The 18963-nt window shown below is 39.8% G+C and overlaps 1 protein-coding gene across 1 annotated transcript in view; it reads left to right on the forward strand.

The window, feature by feature from the left end:
- The window catches only part of LOC124589405 (brain-specific angiogenesis inhibitor 1-associated protein 2), a 618821-nt gene that overhangs the window by 533548 nt on the left and 66310 nt on the right, over positions 1-18963 (forward strand). Inside the window, exon 10 of the mRNA XM_047131551.1 lies at positions 1178-1280. Within this exon, the coding sequence (XP_046987507.1) occupies positions 1178-1280 (103 nt within the window). The remainder of the gene's footprint in view (positions 1-1177; positions 1281-18963) is intronic.

The following is an 18963-nucleotide window of genomic DNA, read 5'->3' on the forward strand; positions in this document are numbered from 1 at the left end:
TAGATGACGGGGCTGAACGACGGCTGCGGAAATGTGTACAGACGGACAGCAACTGACCGCTCTGATGAACCACGAGGCTACCAACAGTGTCTCCTCAACGACCATTTGTCAACGTTGCAGTGTACGGACCTCCGCAGCAGGCACCTGGTTCGTGCATCCATTCTGACTGCTATTCATCGGCGACGAAGGCTGGAATGTACAAGCCCGTACTGGAACTGGACGTCCACTGACAGGTGTCATTTTCACATGAATCACGTTTTATGCTTCACGCGTGAAACGTCTGAAAGCAAACACTCTGCAACTATCGTCGGAAGCGTGCAGGCCGGAGAAGGAAGCGTTATGTTCTGGGGCACGTTTCCGTCGCATTCCCTGGGTGACCTCGTCAGAAACGTCTGAAAGCAAACACCCTGTAACAATCGTCGGAAGCGTCGAAGCCGGAGGAGGGAGTGTTATGTTCTGGGGAATGTTTGTGTGGCATTCCCTGGGTGACCTCGTCATTCTCGAAGACACAGTGGATTAACGAGTATGCATCTGTCCTACACCACCCCTACATGTAGTTTGTTTTTCCTAGGCACGAGAGCATCTGTCAACAGAACACTGCAACGCGCCACACAGCTCGCAGTCTAAGCACGCGGTTCAAGGAGCACCTAGGATGAGTTTACCGTTATCCACTGGCCACCAAACTCCCCGGATTTAAACCCAGTCGAGAATCTGTGGGACTGCCTCGATCAAGTTGTTCGCGCCATGGACACTCTGCTGAGAAAATCTACCGCACCTGGCCACGACACTGAAGTCGATATGGCTGCACATTTCTGTCGAGTCCTTCCAGAACCTCACTCTCTCTCTCTTCCTGCAAGTCTCGCAGCGGCCCTCCCTGCAAAAGATGGTTATTCAAGCTTTTGATTGGTGGTCACATTAATATGTCTGCACAGTGTATTTTCCTCATTGTTTTTTACTGTCCAATACTCGAAGCTACATTTTATAAAAAGCTATTACCTATCGACAGTCTATCTCCTTATATCCTCCACATAGCTTCCATTATCTGTCACCTAACTTCCTGTGAAGCGCTTCAAAGATTTCACTCATTCCAAAGTCTATCCTTTCAATGATATTCTAACGGAACCTTCAAGTTTGCTAATTTTCACCACTTTGGTCTTTCCTCTGCTATTCCCTGCAGGTGAACGGAACAAGGGGTGGCAGTTCGGCGAGAACCTGCGCACGCAGTGCACCGGCTGGTTCCCGCTGGCCTACACAGAACTGCTGCTGGACGGCGTCGACAGGTAGGCAGCGCGTCTCCAGCACTCTCCCACACAACGCTATACTTTGAGTGACACTTGAAACTATTCTGAGGTCAGTGCAAAACTGTTAAACTGAAACGTCCCCTTTGAACAATTATACAAGACTGTGCTTAAATTGACACACAATATTTTGTTAGCGCAACGCAATCTGACTTTCAAAATTCCCTACAAAAGAATGGCCCTGACTAACATTAAACTATACCTTTCACAAATCACTTACCTCACAAAAATCTTCGCTGCTCAAGCTACTGCAATACAGCGAGCGCCACTACTGCCAGCTAAATAAAGGATTCAAACTATGGAAGGCACTAACTACTGATAGGGATACTTAGCAAATGAAAGATATTAATAGAGAACGAACAATGTATTTACCTTGATATCATCATATATAAATATAGCAGTTCATGACAAATTTCAAAACTCCGCCATCTCTCTCCCCACATCCACCACTGCTGGCGGCTCACCTCCAACTGCGCAACGCTACGCGCTGTTCACAGCCAGCTGCCTAACACTACAATGGCGAGTATTACAACAATGCAAAGCAGCCACAGACTGCACACAGCACAGCCAGTGATTTTCATATTGAGCGCTACGTAACGTTGCCAATAAGAAAACATAAACAGCCTACTTACATAGAGAAAACATAAACAGCCTACTTACATAGAGAAAACATAAACAGCCTACTTACATAGAGAAAACATAAACAGCCTACATAAGAGAAAACATAAACAGCCTACTTACATAGAGAAAACATAAACAGCCTACTTACATAGAGAAAACATAAACAGCCTACTTACATAGCCCCCATGCTCCCCACAAAAAATTTTACAAATTTTTTTTTGGGCAGTGGCCAATAATGATTTGATACAATTTTTCATAATTACAATAACAAAGAAATCAAATGCACACACTTAATGATATTATGTTGGTCAAAAGCTCAAATTTTCTCACAGTCCATAAAGACAGTCCTAATCGTACATAACAGGAGAATAGCAGTGTTTTTCTCAAAGTCTGAGCAGTAAAAGAAAATGCACACAGAAGTAGTGGATTTCCATGCAGTCTTGAAGAAGTAGTGTTGTCCTTCCAACGGAAAGACAGTGCTGACTCTCGACATGCAGACAAGTATTGGTCCACTACAGAGCAAACCCACAGCAGAGTCAGTCGAAGTTTTGATGAATATTGGTAGGTAGGTCATCACAGAGCAGACCCACTGTAGTCCTGGTAGAGATTACGGTATTGGTGGGCCATCAAAGATGTAGACCCACTGTAGTCCTTGTAGAGACGACCAGCAGCCATCTGTTGCAAATGTGCAGGTGCACAATCACCATCGAAGAGTCTTGCAGAGAATATAGCAAGTCCATAAACCACCACTTGTGCACTCACAACGTTTTTGGAATTGTCCTTAGAACCAGCAATGCTGTTATCCAGTCCCTTGCTGAATTATTAACACACGTGCAAACACTATCAGTCCCTACTTCTCACATATTGTCCATGTACTATGACCAACAGAAACGTGTGCAGTGAAATGTTACTTAATTTGAAGAACTGGTAACAATTACAATTTTATAACATGAGAATACAATAACAAAGGTACACAATACATCATTAAAAACATAACAATATAGATAACATTTGTAGTAATAGGGGCTTTACAAAAGAATAGAAATAGACATATACGTCAGTGTTACAAAAATAGTGACATAAGTACATACATAAAATAATGAGAATAGTTTTCGAAACATTAATTTCACACATGAACATTGAAACAGAACAGAATTGTAAACAACTTTACAAAGAAAATAACATATTATTAATGCAACTTATATTTGAGGATAACAGTATTCCTCCTCATAGTGAATATAGCTTAGTATTAGAAGAGAAAAAAAATTCTATGAAACAGTACACAGAGACAGGAAGAAAACAAATACTCAAGGGTACACAAACACATAGTGGGATAACACCAATAGGAAAGGACAGGGTTCGTTTTCAGTGTAACATTTGGTACTGCAGTCCAACCCAAAACTTCATATATCTTTCCTCTTATTTCATCCTTTGTTTCCACCAAAAAAAATTCTAACTAAGCATGCTTTCTGTGTTTATATGTTCACACATTTCTTACCTCATTTTTATTTTCCATTATCTTACCTCATCATTTATTTCCAAGAAAATCCTACCTAAACCTGTTTTCTCAATGCATTTCTTCCAATTCATCGCAACTCATTCTCTTAGAGGCTACCCCCTCTTAAGCTAACTTAAATCTACTGAGCTCAGATGCTAAACTAAGGAACGAGGCAATGCAGCAGCACAAAACAATTAACACAAGCAGCAATGACAAAAAATACAGATTGGCAAAGCTAGCAGCAGCAAATGTAATAACTTATATCAAAACATGACATAGCTCAAGCAGAAAAAATAGTACACTAAAGATAACAATGCAGATAAGGGAAATGTGTAATCACATCTTAATGTCTATGTAATTAAAGTGGTGCACCACAAATTATTCTACAAAAGAAATTACCAAGTACTTGAAAAGAAAATTATAGATGCAGTTACTGGTACTAGTTCCTTCTTATTGTTCTTTCCTTTCCAAGAGCTCCTTTATCGAAGAATGTGGGTCATAAAATAATTATTTAATAGATCTGTTGACATAAAGTGTTCACATTAGCAAATGCATCTAAGTTTATTTTATAAAACTAATGCTGTAACACAGCTGGAAAACAGATATGAAATGAAATAAGCAACTATGAAAAGCAAAGCATAAAAATATCATTCAGTAGTCATGTGACATTTCATAAGTTAGTAGCTCTCAACTCTCGTAGAAAGACACTTGTCATTATATTGGCCTCCCTTTTTTTTTTTTTTTTTCTACCTGTGCCGCTGAAAAGGGCTCGCAATAATGGCTTTTTCTCCAGGCGTCTGACACAGCTGGGTGCCCGCGACGCATTACGTGCAGGTGGTCACTTAACTTTCGTACGGAAATATTTACGACAGGAGATTCTGCTACCGTGGTAGTCTCATATAAAAATATTTCACAGGTCAAGAATTAGCGTTGCAAATCTGTAGAAACAAAACCCTATAAATATAACAGTGTCCAAAAAAATTTTCAGTGGCATTGTGATACATTCGTGCATATACACACACATTTCATAACTCTTAAAGTACGATTCTTGGTTTCCAACAACCTTTTCATAAATCAGAGTCCCTAACCCCTACTCCTTATTCCTTACCTTATTACACATATACATATTCATATTCATCAACACGTCTTCAATATTTCATCATAATAGCTACATAGCATAATCAGATTCCTCATATAGCATCAGCTTATTTATCATAAACATACCTCAACAGCATAGTACACATCGTCGTCGTAATAATAACATCATAACACTTCAGTCAAATCTTAAAAACGTCGTAACTTCCTCCAATAATTTCAAAACGTAAAAAAAATTCTCTGCTCATTTCAATAGTGTCATCTACCTCAAACGTACTTTAAAATCATGCTCCCTTACCAAATATATCATTCAAATCTCTCATAGTATCACAATGGTTCCGAAAAAATATGAACAGTTTACAAAGTACAGACAAAATACAGTTTCATAAGTGTGAAGTTATCCAACCGTGTAATTGCGTAAACATGTGTCACTGATGCAGTAAAATAAATGTTTGTCTCTCTCAGTTAAATAATCAGATAGCTGTGTAATTTGTGTGTTAGAGAAATAAGGTACCGATGTGTAAAGTTGTATAAGCAAATACCATATTAGCTAGGGTTCCTTGTGGTTGCCACACACATGGTACACAAAGTAAGTGTGTACCCCCCTGAGGATAAATGTAATTATGCCCTCAGGTGTTACAAATTACAGCAATGGAATGAAATGTATCACGGAAAACTTTCTTTGTAATTAAAAAATCTTTAAAAATAAATGTTTCAAGTACAAAATTAATCACTCAAATACGTGTACTGTAGCGCTAAATGTGCGTCTTGTTGCAACATAATCTGTGTGGAAGTGTCGTAGTTATCGTCCTCCGAAAGCTAAGTTCTGCAGAAGCCAATGTACTTACCTCATGATAAACAAAAGTGAAATGCTTTGCGTATAGATATCATACTTATTACGCTTATTGCCGTGATGAAGAAAGTACTGTGCTGTAACGTATTGTTGTGCTACAGAAAAGGCTGTCTCCTTGTAGCTATACCATAAAAGTTACTACTAAAACATGTTTTACTTTCCAGAATAATACAGAAAAACTGTGCAGATATAAAACAGAAACACCGCAAAATCAACATTGTACATTGTCACTCATTAGTAGCGTCGTGATAAAAATCGTGTAGCTATCACATAAACTAACCACTGTGTCGTCTGGTATCTCACAGAAAGTACTTTAAACCAGAATGTATTTTCAAGTAAACCAAAATGTTGCATTAAAATCTCATTAGCAGTACCAGTATGTGTCCTAAGTATGTAACCCTGATAGTCGTTACGTAATCGTGCAACTAACAAGCAAGAATGTACAAATACAACACTGTGTCGTCTGTTCACTGTAACAATGCATTCGTAATTTCTGTTTTAAAAGTGTTCCCTAGGTTCTAGACTGGATATTTAACTTCAAACATTGTTGCATGTTAACAGTTTCTTAAGTCTGACAAAGCATACTAAAAATGTGAAGTGAAAAGTTATATGACAAAGACAAAGTTAAAAAGCAGATTATCTTTCAATAAATGGTTTTACATGTGAAATGTGGTGTAAACCTTTACTCTTCCTAATACGCAGAGTTTCAACTTCAACGCAATTATCATGTGGTATACGTCGGATTCTGTATGGTCCATTGTAAACTAGAAAGAATTTGTGACTCAAGTGTTTCTTCTTATGTGACAATGAATGAGCTTTAATGAGAACTTTCTGACCAATATACAATTTCTTTGCATTTGCTTTACCGTGTAGTTTTCTCCTTTTGTCTGCTGCAGATTTTATATTTTTAAGAGCCAAATCAATTATGTCTTTGTGTCGAAGTTTACGTGTATTCGGGAAAGGTACAAGCTCTCTGATTCTGTTCGGTGGTTCTTCATTCTTCAGTACAAGAGTAGGTGGTAAAGCAGTGGAATCATGAGGCATTTCATTCAGCACGTTTTGAAATAAGTGTAAATATCTGTCCCAATGCTGATGCTTTGTGTGACAATAAAGCCTGCAAAGCTTATTGATTTCTTTCATAATCCGTTCGGAGGGGTTACAATGTGGTGAGTACAATGAAATAAAAACAGGTTTGATTTTATGGTTGCGAAGCATGCGTGACCAAACAGCAGATCTAAATTGCGGTCCGTTAGCTGAAATGACTTTAGCAACGTGGCCAACTTCACGTAAGAAATTTTTAACAAAGGCGTTGGATACAGACCGTCCAGTGGCTTTACGTAACGGAGTGAAAGAAACAAATTTTGAAGTAAGTTCAACAGCGACTAGAACGTACGAAAATCCATTAGATATTCTGACAAGCGGTCCCAAGAGATCAACAGCAGCAAATTCTTTTAATTTAGAAGGAATAATAGGAAACAACGGAGCACGATGTGAGACAGTAGATGGTTTCGCCTTTTGACAAAGTTTACAAATAGATAAGACTCTTCGAATTCTTTTTTCCATATTGTTAAAATAACAAGTCGTTCGAAGAATATGATAACATTTTCGTGGACCAAAATGTGCGTAGCTGAAATGAATGTACCAAATGAGCTTATTAACAAAATCGTCTGGAATGCAAAGTACCCATAGCTTGTCATCAACAGTGCAGCGTTTGAAGAGTATGTTGTTTCTAACCAGGTAATAATGCCGAATCTGTGTGTGTGTCTTTTCATGCCATTTGCTCTTGATGTCTTTCCAAATCGGATCTTTATCTTGTTCATGAGCAATGTCCTTTAAAGATGTGGTGATGAAGTTTTCAAAGGCGACTTTCTGAATGTAAAGAATACTAAAATTTTTCTCGAGGTTGCCTTCTGTGGTACTTTTCTCAAGCCCAGCCGGTGCGCGTGACAGTGCGTCCGCAACAATGTTCTCCTTGCCGGGAATGTAGACTATTGTGAAGCGGAATTCTTGCAGAAACAATGCCCAACGTTTTAACCTGTCATGATTTAATTTTGAAGACATAAGAAATTGTAATGCACGATGATCACTGTATACTTTTACGTGCTTACCAGAAAGAAAGAAACGGAATTTGTTAAATGCCCAAACGATAGCTAAAGCTTCTAATTCAGTAACGGAATAATTTTTTTCAGATTTTGTTAGCACTCGGCTAGCAAAAGCATTGGTTTTCTGAACAGTAGTGTCATTTTCTGTGGCTTCTTGAAATAAATGGGCACCAAGACCGACTTTAGAAGAATCCGTGCTAAGGCAGAAATCTTGTGACAGATCTGGATGAGCTAAGATTGGCGCGTGAAGTAACGCTTCTTTCAAAGAATTGAATTCCAACTGTGCTTGTTCGTCCCAGTTCCAAATAGTATTTTTTCCAGTGAGAGAACAAAGTTTTGGTGTAACAAGAATTTGCATATTCAGAAAACGACGGTAAAAATTTACGAGACCTAGAAAACTGCGGACTTGTCTTTTTGTAGATGGAACTGGAATGGCTCTGATTGCTTCTAACTTTTCAGGATCCGGCTGAATGCCTTCAGAAGAAATAATATGTCCCAAAAACTTCACTTTTGTCCTACCGAATTCAGACTTTTCCAAGTTAACTGTAATTCCAGATTCTGCAAAAATATGTAACAAACTGTTGAGAATGCGATTATGTTGTTCCCATGAAGCTTCTGCTATCAGAATATCGTCCACATATAAGGTGATGTGACGTTTTAAGAACTCAGGTAATATGGAATTTAACCCACGAATGAATGCTGCCGAAGAAATGTTCAAACCAAAGGGAAGTTTCCGAAACTGATAACAAACGCCGAAACAAAGGAAAGCTGTGTATTTTCTGCATTCTGGATGAAGTTCGATCTGATAAAAGCTGGATCTGAGATCAATGGAAGACAACACTTTTACACCATTAAAATTTTGAAGAAGTTCTTCCATCGTCTGCGGCCTGTCTGTTTCAGGAATAATGATAGTATTGATTTGTCTCGAATCTAAGACAAGTCTGATCGATCCATTTTTCTTCTCAACAACATGTAACGGATTGTTGTATGAGCTTACTGCAGGCTCAATAATGCCCTCGTCAAGCATAGATTGTATTTCTGTTCTAACACGGTCCCTATAATGCGCCGGAATTACGTATGGTCTAACACAAAATTTAGTATGCTCACGAACACGAAATTGGTATTGAAATCCCTTGATTGTTCCTGTTTTATGAGTAAAAACTGTGGGATGTTCTTGTAAAATCTCAAAAAGGTCCTGCCTATTAGTGTCATTACAATTCTCAATTGCTTGAATTTTATTCTGAATTAACTCATTAATTTCAAATATGCCGTCGATGTCATCCCTGTCAGTACTTGCAGAGTGATTGTTAGTGTCAAGTTCCGTCGAAAATTCCGAACTGTTGTCTAACAGAAGGTAAAGCCGATTAATTTCCTCGTCATGGTTTGAGAGCCAATCTTCAAATTTCAAAGCTACTGACTTACCTTCTTTTTCTAAACTTATTTCAGCATCGTGAAAGTTTAAGATTGCTTTGTATTCATTCAAAAAGTCTACTCTCAGTATAATTTCCGTCGACAATAATGGAACAATAAGAAAGTTCATAGAGAAGCTGTGGCTTTGACAAAAGAATTCTAAGTTGGTTTGTTGGCGTACATCTACACTTTTTCCAAAGATTGCACCTTGTAATTTAATCTTACGTAACGGAAGTGTGGGGCAATCGTTCGATTTGTTGCATTTGCTAAAGGCTGTTTCACTGATTACTGAAATGGGACTGCCAGAGTCAAGTACTGCCGTAAATTTTATGTCATTTACTGTAATGTGAATCACAGGATATGCAATGTTGTTATGTTTTATGTCGTGTTCCTGGAGTAAGATGTCCCTAATGTCTTCCATTTTTACGTAATTACTAGCTACGGCAGCTGCGTCGTCAGTTTCATAAGTATGTTTTGTGGCTGCCAGCGGTGTGAGTCATTGCCTATTGTCTCTTTGTTGGCGCGCGTCGTTATTGGGATTTGGAGACCTAACTTCTACAAATTCACCTCCTCGAGAGGGCCCTGCCCTGTTTAAATCCCGCCAGTTCTGATGCAATTCAGGTCTGTCGTTACGATCACATCGTCTGTCGTCATGTCGATAGCTCCTGTAGTTTCTTTCTTGTCGGTTAAGTGGTGGAGAATTTCTCCCTGAATCGTAACTGCGCGCTGGACCGTTGCGTCTAAAGTTATTCTGTCTCCCTTGATAATAATTGTTTTGGTTCCCATATTGTCTGTTTCTCTGATTGTCTCTGTGATAGTCATTACCACGGAGAGGTGATCTTTCCCTGTAATTATTACTACTCTGCCAACGGTTGTCATACGGGTGGTGTCTGTTTTGGTCACGATATGTGTTGTGAGAATAGCCTTGTCGTGTCCAGTTATTATTTCTTTCATCGTGGAATTGTGACAGATGTGACCTGTAATTGTTGTGCTCCTGTTTCCGCGTTCCCCGATTGTCAGTGTCAATTTCCAATTCTTGTAACAGACCCTGAAATGCTTCAATGTCATCTTTGCAACGTCCTGCTAAAATAATATGTCGTAAATGTTCAGGCAATTTGAGTAAGCAAATGCGGATGAGTTCTGAGGGGCTGTATGGGTTTGAAAGATATTGATTCTTATGCAACATGTCTTCAAAATATTTGACAAGACTGGAAAATTCAGATTGTTCAAAGTGTTTCATCATCATGATGCTATGTTTTACACGGTCTTGTGTAGCTTGAGACCAATACGCTGAGAGGAAGGCATGGTAAAATTCTCCTTCACTGTGGCAATCGTGAATTACCGATCGCATTCTTACAGCTGGTTCATTCTCCAAGTAGCCACACATAAATTCTAATCTGTGTTCCAATGACCAGTTGGGAGGGAAACAATGAGAGAATTGATGGAGCCACGCTTGTGGATGAATGTCGTTGGCAGAATTCTTAAACGTTTTGAATTTACGTGTAGTAATGAACAGCTTATAGTCAAAATCATCGTGTCGGCGAGTAGCATCTCGGTCATAGTTACGTCGTGTCGGCGGTTCCATCTCAAAATTCGGTGTACCTTGCCAATTTCTTTCATAATTACCGAAATGCCCTGTGTTATTATTTTGTGGCTTTTGCGTATTTCTAAGTTCCTCTTCCCGTGTTGGAGCGCGAGTGTCTTCTGAAATACGTAATTCTTGTATTACCTGTGTCAGCTGATCTTGTACTTCCCGGATTTCTCTTTGGTGTTGTGTATTAATTTGATTCTGATTTTGTTTGAATTTTCTGATTTGTTCATACTCTTCTGTGTCAGTGAAGGCTACGGGTCTTGTGTCATTCAGATCATCATCTACCTTTGTAGATAAGTTAGTGACCTGATCCGAAAGTTCGGCTACTTTCTCCGATAGTGTACTTATTTCCTCCATGTGTCTTTCTGAACCAATTTTCAGGGTATCTACTGTGTTCTTTAAGTTTTCCTGAGTTCTTGCAAGTTGCGTAACTGAATCGGTAGATGCAACTGAGTCAATTTTAGCTTGCAAGGTCTCATGATTTTCATGAACAATAATTTGCAGTTCTTTTATGGCTGCTTCGTGATTCTCTAATACATTTTCATGACGCAAAAAAATAGGTTGGAAATGCTCACAAATTTGTGTTTTTACGTCATTACAGACTTTTTGACATTTCGATTCAATGTGATGTAACTCAGTAGTTAAATCTTCACGCGTTTGTTCAAGAGTTTGTTCCAATGAGTCTAACTTTTGAAGCTGTTGCTGTGTTTGTCTTTGATTTTGTTCCATTGTGTCTAACTTTTCAAGCTTTTGCTGTGTTTGTCTCTGATTTTGTTCCATTTGTTGCATTAATTGCAATAATAATGTATTAGTGTCTGGAATCTGTTTCTCTATGCTTTTCGGCAGTGCATTTGCACCGGCAACATTCACATTTTGACAAGCAGAAAATGTGTCTTGACTTATTTGAGAAAACGGTGATGACCCAAAACCTGAATCTACAGTATTTGCGAAATTGTGTCCTGTCATTTCGGATTCCTGAGGCGAGCTATTGCCGACCGGTCGATCGATAATGCTTCCCTCTTCACTAATTGTTTCACTGTCCACGCCATTGTTTGACGCCCGCTCCATTTCCCTGTGCACAGTTACCAAATTACTACTTTGAACATTAGTAAATTCATTACTCGGCGGCGCTGATAAGCTACGCTCGTCATCACTATTATTTCTCAGTTTAGTTTGGAGCCTAGTGTTACGTTTTTCACACGCCATTATTGTCACAGTATTTCACACGACAACACAGAAAAACACAATTTGAAGATCAAAAATAAGAGAACACATTAACATAGCACTGAAAATAATATCTAGTTAATTGCAAGCGCAGCTGCGAAATACTTGCTGCAAATCTACATGCATGCCACAACTGTTTTACTGCACAACAATGAAAAACTACAACTACAAAGGAAATTCTCTCTATAATTACGCGCTAGCAGTAAACAAAAGCTACACTAATTACACAAACAACAAGAAAAAATCAGAAGATTCCAGTGAGGTATCCTCGGCTAAGGGTCGACATATGAAACGTCCCCTTTGAACAATTATACAAGACTGTGCTTAAATTGACACACAATATTTTGTTAGCGCAACGCAATCTGACTTTCAAAATTCCCTACAAAAGAATGGCCCTGACTAACATTAAACTATACCTTTCACAAATCACTTACCTCACAAAAATCTTCGCTGCTCAAGCTACTGCAATACAGCGAGCGCCACTACTGCCAGCTAAATAAAGGATTCAAACTATGGAAGGCACTAACTACTGATAGGGATACTTAGCAAATGAAAGATATTAATAGAGAACGAACAATGTATTTACCTTGATATCATCATATATAAATATAGCAGTTCATGACAAATTTCAAAACTCCGCCATCTCTCTCCCCACATCCACCACTGCTGGCGGCTCACCTCCAACTGCGCAACGCTACGCGCTGTTCACAGCCAGCTGCCTAACACTACAATGGCGAGTATTACAACAATGCAAAGCAGCCACAGACTGCACACAGCACAGCCAGTGATTTTCATATTGAGCGCTACGTAACGTTGCCAATAAGAAAACATAAACAGCCTACTTACATAGAGAAAACATAAACAGCCTACTTACATAGAGAAAACATAAACAGCCTACTTACATAGAGAAAACATAAACAGCCTACTTACAAAACTTGCAGAGACCTTTCTGTAAACCAGATAAAGTAGAACAGATCCACTCAGTTACAGTGACTGCTGACATGTAGTAGTTTTTCAAGAGGTAATTGCATTACAAATGAAGATGGGAAGAGTGTATGTCTCTAGATACAACTAGTACCTGCAACTATTTAAAAATGCATACTTTTAATCTAAGCACCAATAAGAAAAACTACAAAAATCCACGAGAGTCTTTATCAGATTCCAGTTACCCAGATCTACGTCGTATCGAAATCATTTTGTTACATCTTAAATATTTGTAATATTTAACCTAGAAAAAATACCTGAGAAATTACAAAAAACATCAGCCGTTTCTTAATTTTTTTGAGGGAATTTTCTATTTAACGAACAGCAAATTTCAAAATTTTACTTATGTAAATATTAAAGTGAATGTCTCTTAAGACTGCAAGGTAGACTAGATTAGATTAGATTTACTTTCATTACAATTGATCCGTAGTGAGGAGGTCCTCCAGGATGTAGAACATGTGAGAAAAACAATAATACATGACAAATATTTACAACTGAATCAAATAAGCTAATGTACCTTCCACAGGTCCCAAGTGGAATGATCATAATTTTTTTAATGAACACTATATGAGAAAATCATTTTACAAAGACTAATGCACTGAATTTAGAAAAAAAAGTTTTTTTTTATTTATAAGGTATTAAATATGTAACAGAACTAATATAATACATATTTACAATGAACACATTACTGCACTGAAATGGTGCAGAACTTAGATTGTACTTACTTACACACACACACATTATATATATATATATATATATATATATATATATATATATATATAAAATGGCCACTCGATGTCATTTTTCAGCAGGGGTGCTTCCCCCCTCCCCTCATCCCCCTCACCCCTCATCACTCCCCACTGCTATCATGGTGATGTTACCACATTTCTCCATGGTTTCCTGAGCATTGGTTCCGAAAGTGTGTCCCAATGTCTGGCTCCATCGATCTCCCAATCTGACTCCACTGTAGCTCATTGGACTGGGGTTCATAAAGGACATTTTTTCACAGAATAAGCCACTTGACAAAATATCTTAAATTTCGTATTCACAAATGTTACAAAATACTGCACGAAATGGTGTAAACAAAGACTAATGTTCCGTAGATTAGGCGGTCACACTCGTTTCGAACGAACTGCACTGTGCATGTGTAAAATGCGGCGGACCTATGCTGGCGCCGCCTCTAGCTGTAGCATAAATGGATAACACTGTCTTGTGATTCTTCGAAGTATTCCCATTGACTTGGTCCTATATTATTTTTGTGGTACCTTATCATTATTTCTTGGATTGCGGTTAAAGACTTTTGGTCTTCGATGCACTGAGCAGTCATTTATCGTGTAAAATGATTCTCGGAAACGCCGTACACTATGCTTGCTACTGTTTCTACCGAGCGAGGTGGCGCAGTGGTTAGCACACTGGACTCGCATTCGGGAGGACGACGGTTCAATCCCGTCTCCGGCCATCCCGATTTAGGTTTTCCGTTATTTCCCTAAATAGCTCCAGGCAAATGCCTGGATGGTTCCTTTGAAAGGTCACGGCCGATTTCCTTCCCAATCCTTCCCTAACCCAAGCTTGCGCTCCGTCTCTAATGACCTCGTTGTCGACGGGACGTTAAACACTAACCACCACCACCACTAGTGTTTCTGCAGTAGTACCTCTGTGTCCCATTGCGGGGACCGAGCGAGGTGGCGCAGTTGTTAGCACACTGCACTCGCATTCGGGAGGACGACTGTTCAATCCCGCGTCCGGCCATCCCGATTTAGGTTTTCCGTGATTTCCCTAAATAGCTCCAGGCAAATGCCTGGATGGTTCCTTTGAAAGGTCACGGCCGACTTCCTTCCCCGTCCTTCACTAATCCGATGAAACCGATGACCTCGCAGTTTGGTCTCTTCCCCCCAAACAACCCAACCCTATTGCGGCCGGCCGGTGTGGTCGAGAGGTTCTAGGCGCTCTGGAACCACGCGGCTGCTACGACCGCAGGGGACTGATGACCTCAGATGTTAAGTCCCCAAGACTTAGAGCCAATTGAACCATTTTTGAAGTCCCATTGCTTATTTTGTGTCCAGAATATTGAACATTATGGTTTGGTATATATATACGTGGTAATTAACTAGAAACAAATTGCAACGTTAGTTGCAATTTTATTTTCAAGTTGTTTGTTGCTACTTTCTCTTTTTATGTAACTTGTAGTGCAACTGCTGTAACGTTACGGTCCATATTTATTCAGTTTATTCTAGCTTCCATTCGGTTGTGCATTACCACTACGTTGTACCGCTGGCTGTTTGCATATGTTATGTGGACCTCGGTCTACCTCCGTTACGTTTTCCCCACCATCAGCAGCAGAAGCAGCAGCGAAGTCAGCACCCACACTCAGGCTCTTCATATAGTGAAGCAGGCGTCCGAGGTCAATTATATTGCTCGTATTTGCGGACTGACTGCTCATTTTTGGGTCCATTAGGGCAATACCGCTATAATTATTAACTGTATTTTGCGCTCTATACATTAGCACCCGATATTCTAGTTATATTTAGGACACATATCACCGCGTTTTAGTAAATCTACGAATTTTTCAATTTATAAAATTAAGAGACACCTATGCTTCTGAGCCTTTGAGCTACATGCTTGAAGCTCGGCGTGTGTTGCAACATACACACTCAAGAATGAACTTTCACTGTGCACTAGAGTGTGCATTAATTTGAAACTTTCTGGCACATTAAAACTGTGCACCGGACGGAGACTCGAAGCTGGGACCACTGTCATTCACGGGCAGTTGCCGAACCGACTGTGATTTCCAAACAAGACGCACGACCCATCCTCACTGCTTTACTAAAGCGCGTTCCTCACCTCCCACCTTCCAGGTATTAGAGAAATTCTTCTGTAATGCTGGAGTACTAACACTCCTGGAAGTAGCACTGTCATAAAATTCAGTCTCTCCTCTCTTTCTCTCTCCGTTTTTTCTTCTTTTTACGACGCCTGTTGGTCTAATTGCAGCCGAGTTATTGAAGTGAGATTGAAATGAGTACATCGTCAAAAACTATCACTCACTTCCGTGCGCTGCCGTTCCAGGTCCAGCATCGAGTTCCACGTCGAAAAATACTGCCTGGTTAATACAAGTAAAGAAAAAAAACTGTAGCTATACACATTTTTTTAATGATTTATCTTGCTATAATTAGTTTCTGGTCTAGGCCTACCATCAGAAGGCAGTGAGGATTTTCGTACAATCTTTTTCTTGAAGTTTTACTTTATACAGACTGTTCGGAGATTCTCGTTTCAAACTTCTAGGACTTGCAGAGGGGTGTGGGTAGATAATACTCCGAACTGGAACTCATGTGCGGAAACGTACCGTTTCCGTGATACGACCATTTTGTTGACAATGCGACCGTATATTTATGTAACTGATTCGGTAACAGTCGAGAAGAGGAAAGAAGCCAGGAAGCTGTGACTGCATTATAAGGAGAGTGAGGACAGGAGAGAGAAACAACAAGAGTTCTACCAACAGAGAAAAGGAAGTGTCTATCTGGAGTCCTAGGATCTATATAAGTGGAAAGTAAGAATAGAAACTCAAAGAAGTTGTTTCAGTAAACAAAGAAAAGTAAGACAGGTTATCAAAGTGAAAACCTATTCATAAAAGATAAAAATCAAAATATGCCAACACAGCTGGAAGATATCCTCGAAAGATGGACAGAGTATTTCTCAGAAATGTTAAATTCCACTGATCCGCACATAACCTTCAATTACGCAATGTCTGCGAATAACAGCATTAATAATGACGAATGTAGAATCACAGAACAGGAAGCGATCCACACCACTCAAAAGTTGAAAAACAACAAGGCAGCAGGCGATGACCACGTATCAGCAGAAACTTAAAAGAGAACTGCAATAATTTGTCCCACACACAAGAAAGGAAAGAGAATGGAATGTGGAAATTATAGAGGTATCAGTTTGCTGAACATAATATACAAAATCCTACACAAAGAAATTATGACCTTATCACAATGGTATGGAAAACTGAAACACTGCCTGAATATTGGAAAACTGCAATAATTTGTCCCACACACAAGAAAGGAAAGAGAATGGAATGTGGAAATTATAGAGGTATCAGTTTGCTGAACATAATATACAAAATCCTGTCAATGATCATTCTGGAAAACCTTAAACCTTACGCAGAAAACATTATTCAAGATTACCAGGCTGGATTTCGAACAAACCGTTCCACAACTGATAATTTGTTTACTATACGACAGATCTTTGAGAAATACTGGGAATTCAACAAAAACATCCACTGTCTCTTCATTGACTTCCAGCGAGCCTATGACAGCATCCGTAGAAGTAGCCTGTACAACGCATTACGAGAATTTAGTACACCCAGTAAAATCATTAGGATGATACAACTGTGCGTGGATGGCTCGCAGGCAGCAGTGAACTTCAGAGGATCCACATCCCCGCCTTTCCAATTACTATAGGCTTACAACAAGGAGACGCTCTTTCGTGTGTCCTCTTCAACCTTGCATTAGAGAAAGTGTTTCGGGAGAGTAATCTACAGCTATGCAATGGTCTCCGATCCGAACACAGTGAAGTAAAACTCCTGGCTTATGCAGATGATAGAGTGTTGCTGAGTGAAACTGAAGGACATGTACAGATCTCTCCGGCGCAGTGCCAGCAAAATGGGGCTTTTGATTAACCAAGAGAAAACAGAATATATGGAAACAGATCTAGTCATAAACCCAAATCTTTACTTTTAAATTGACCAACATTCTAAATTCAGATAAGTTCTTCAGTTTAAAAACCTTGGATCACATTTGAACAGCAAAAATATCATAACAATGGATATAAACGAAAGAATAGCCTCAGGGTCAAGATATCTCTACTCACTAAGGAAGCCGTCCGGTGTGGCCGTGCGGTTCTAGGCGCTTCAGTCTGGAACCGCTTGACCGCTACGGTCGCAGGTTCGAATCCTGCCTCGGGCATGGTTGTGTCTGATGTTCTTAGGTTAGTTAGGTTTAAGTATTTCTAAGTCATAGGGGACTGATGACCACAGATGTTAAGTCCCATGGTGCTCAGAGCCATTTGAACCATTTCACTAAGCAATCCACTCAAAAGTAAAGCTTTGTCAATCACCATAAAGATGAATATACGCAACACTATTATCTGCCCCATAGTACTGTACGGTTCAGAAAGCTGGACGCTTACAAAGAATGAAAGAGAAAAACTGAATGTTTTCGAAAGAAAAGTAATGACAAAAATCTGGGGACATGTTTTGGAGAATGTCGTGTGGAGAATTCGAAAGAACAATGAAACTTATCAGCTAATGAAGCAACGCATAATCATGCAGAAATTAAAAAGTGGGAGACTTCAGTGGGCTGGACCTTTGACTAGAATGGAAAACAACAGAATCACCAAGAAAGCGTTTGAAGGAACTCTCCATACAACAACACCATTGGGCCGACTTCGTACAAGGTGGAAAGATGACGTAGAGAAGGACATGGCAGCATTGGGAATTTCCATAGGGTGGAGAGAGGCTGCGAGAGATAGACGGCGGTGGAAGCAGATAGTTGATGCAGCGCGTGGTCTACAGGGCCTGTGACCGCTGAGGAGAAGGAGAAGATTAGTTATGACCCACTGCATCACTTGTTTTACAGTTCCACTCATTAATAGCCAAAGAAATAGTCCGTGTTCTCATTGACGGATTCTCTTCAACGTGATGCCGTACGGCCTCTTCCATTTCGGGGGTGCGGGGTCTCCTTGGAGCACCACAGTCAAGCCTGCTGAAGTTGAAGGTACCCTTTCTCGAAGAAGCTGCGTGGCGGAGAGGGTATGCCGTGGAGTCGGACCTTGTGGAGGACGAAGAGCAGCTTTTCCATTAACATGAGCTTCGCTGTTCAGATGGGTGGTGTCGGTGTATTCTGGAAACGTGTACTCAACCGTGTTTCTCTAACACTTACAGACACGTGAACGAGGCCCGAACCAAGTCAGAGAGGTAGGACAAAAGTAAAATTGCTTCAGCCAGTCCGACGGAACTACTCCTCATCATGACTACCCTGTTATTGGACAGGGGTTCCTATTCAAAATATTATATACCCACTCCTCTCTAAAAGTCCTCGAAGAATTTCCGAACACCCTGCATACAATATGATTCAGCTGCCCGAACCTATCGGTTTCATGCAACCTGCAATGGCTTCAAATACCAAGGGCAAATTTCCATATTCTCTCGCTCGCTCCGCGAATGCTGTTGGTCCTACAGAGAAAATGAACAGGACTTTTCTGTACGAAATTTAATGCAGTTAAAT

Source organism: Schistocerca americana, chromosome 2 (assembly GCF_021461395.2).
Source record: "Schistocerca americana isolate TAMUIC-IGC-003095 chromosome 2, iqSchAmer2.1, whole genome shotgun sequence".
NCBI lineage: Eukaryota > Metazoa > Arthropoda > Insecta > Orthoptera > Acrididae > Schistocerca > Schistocerca americana.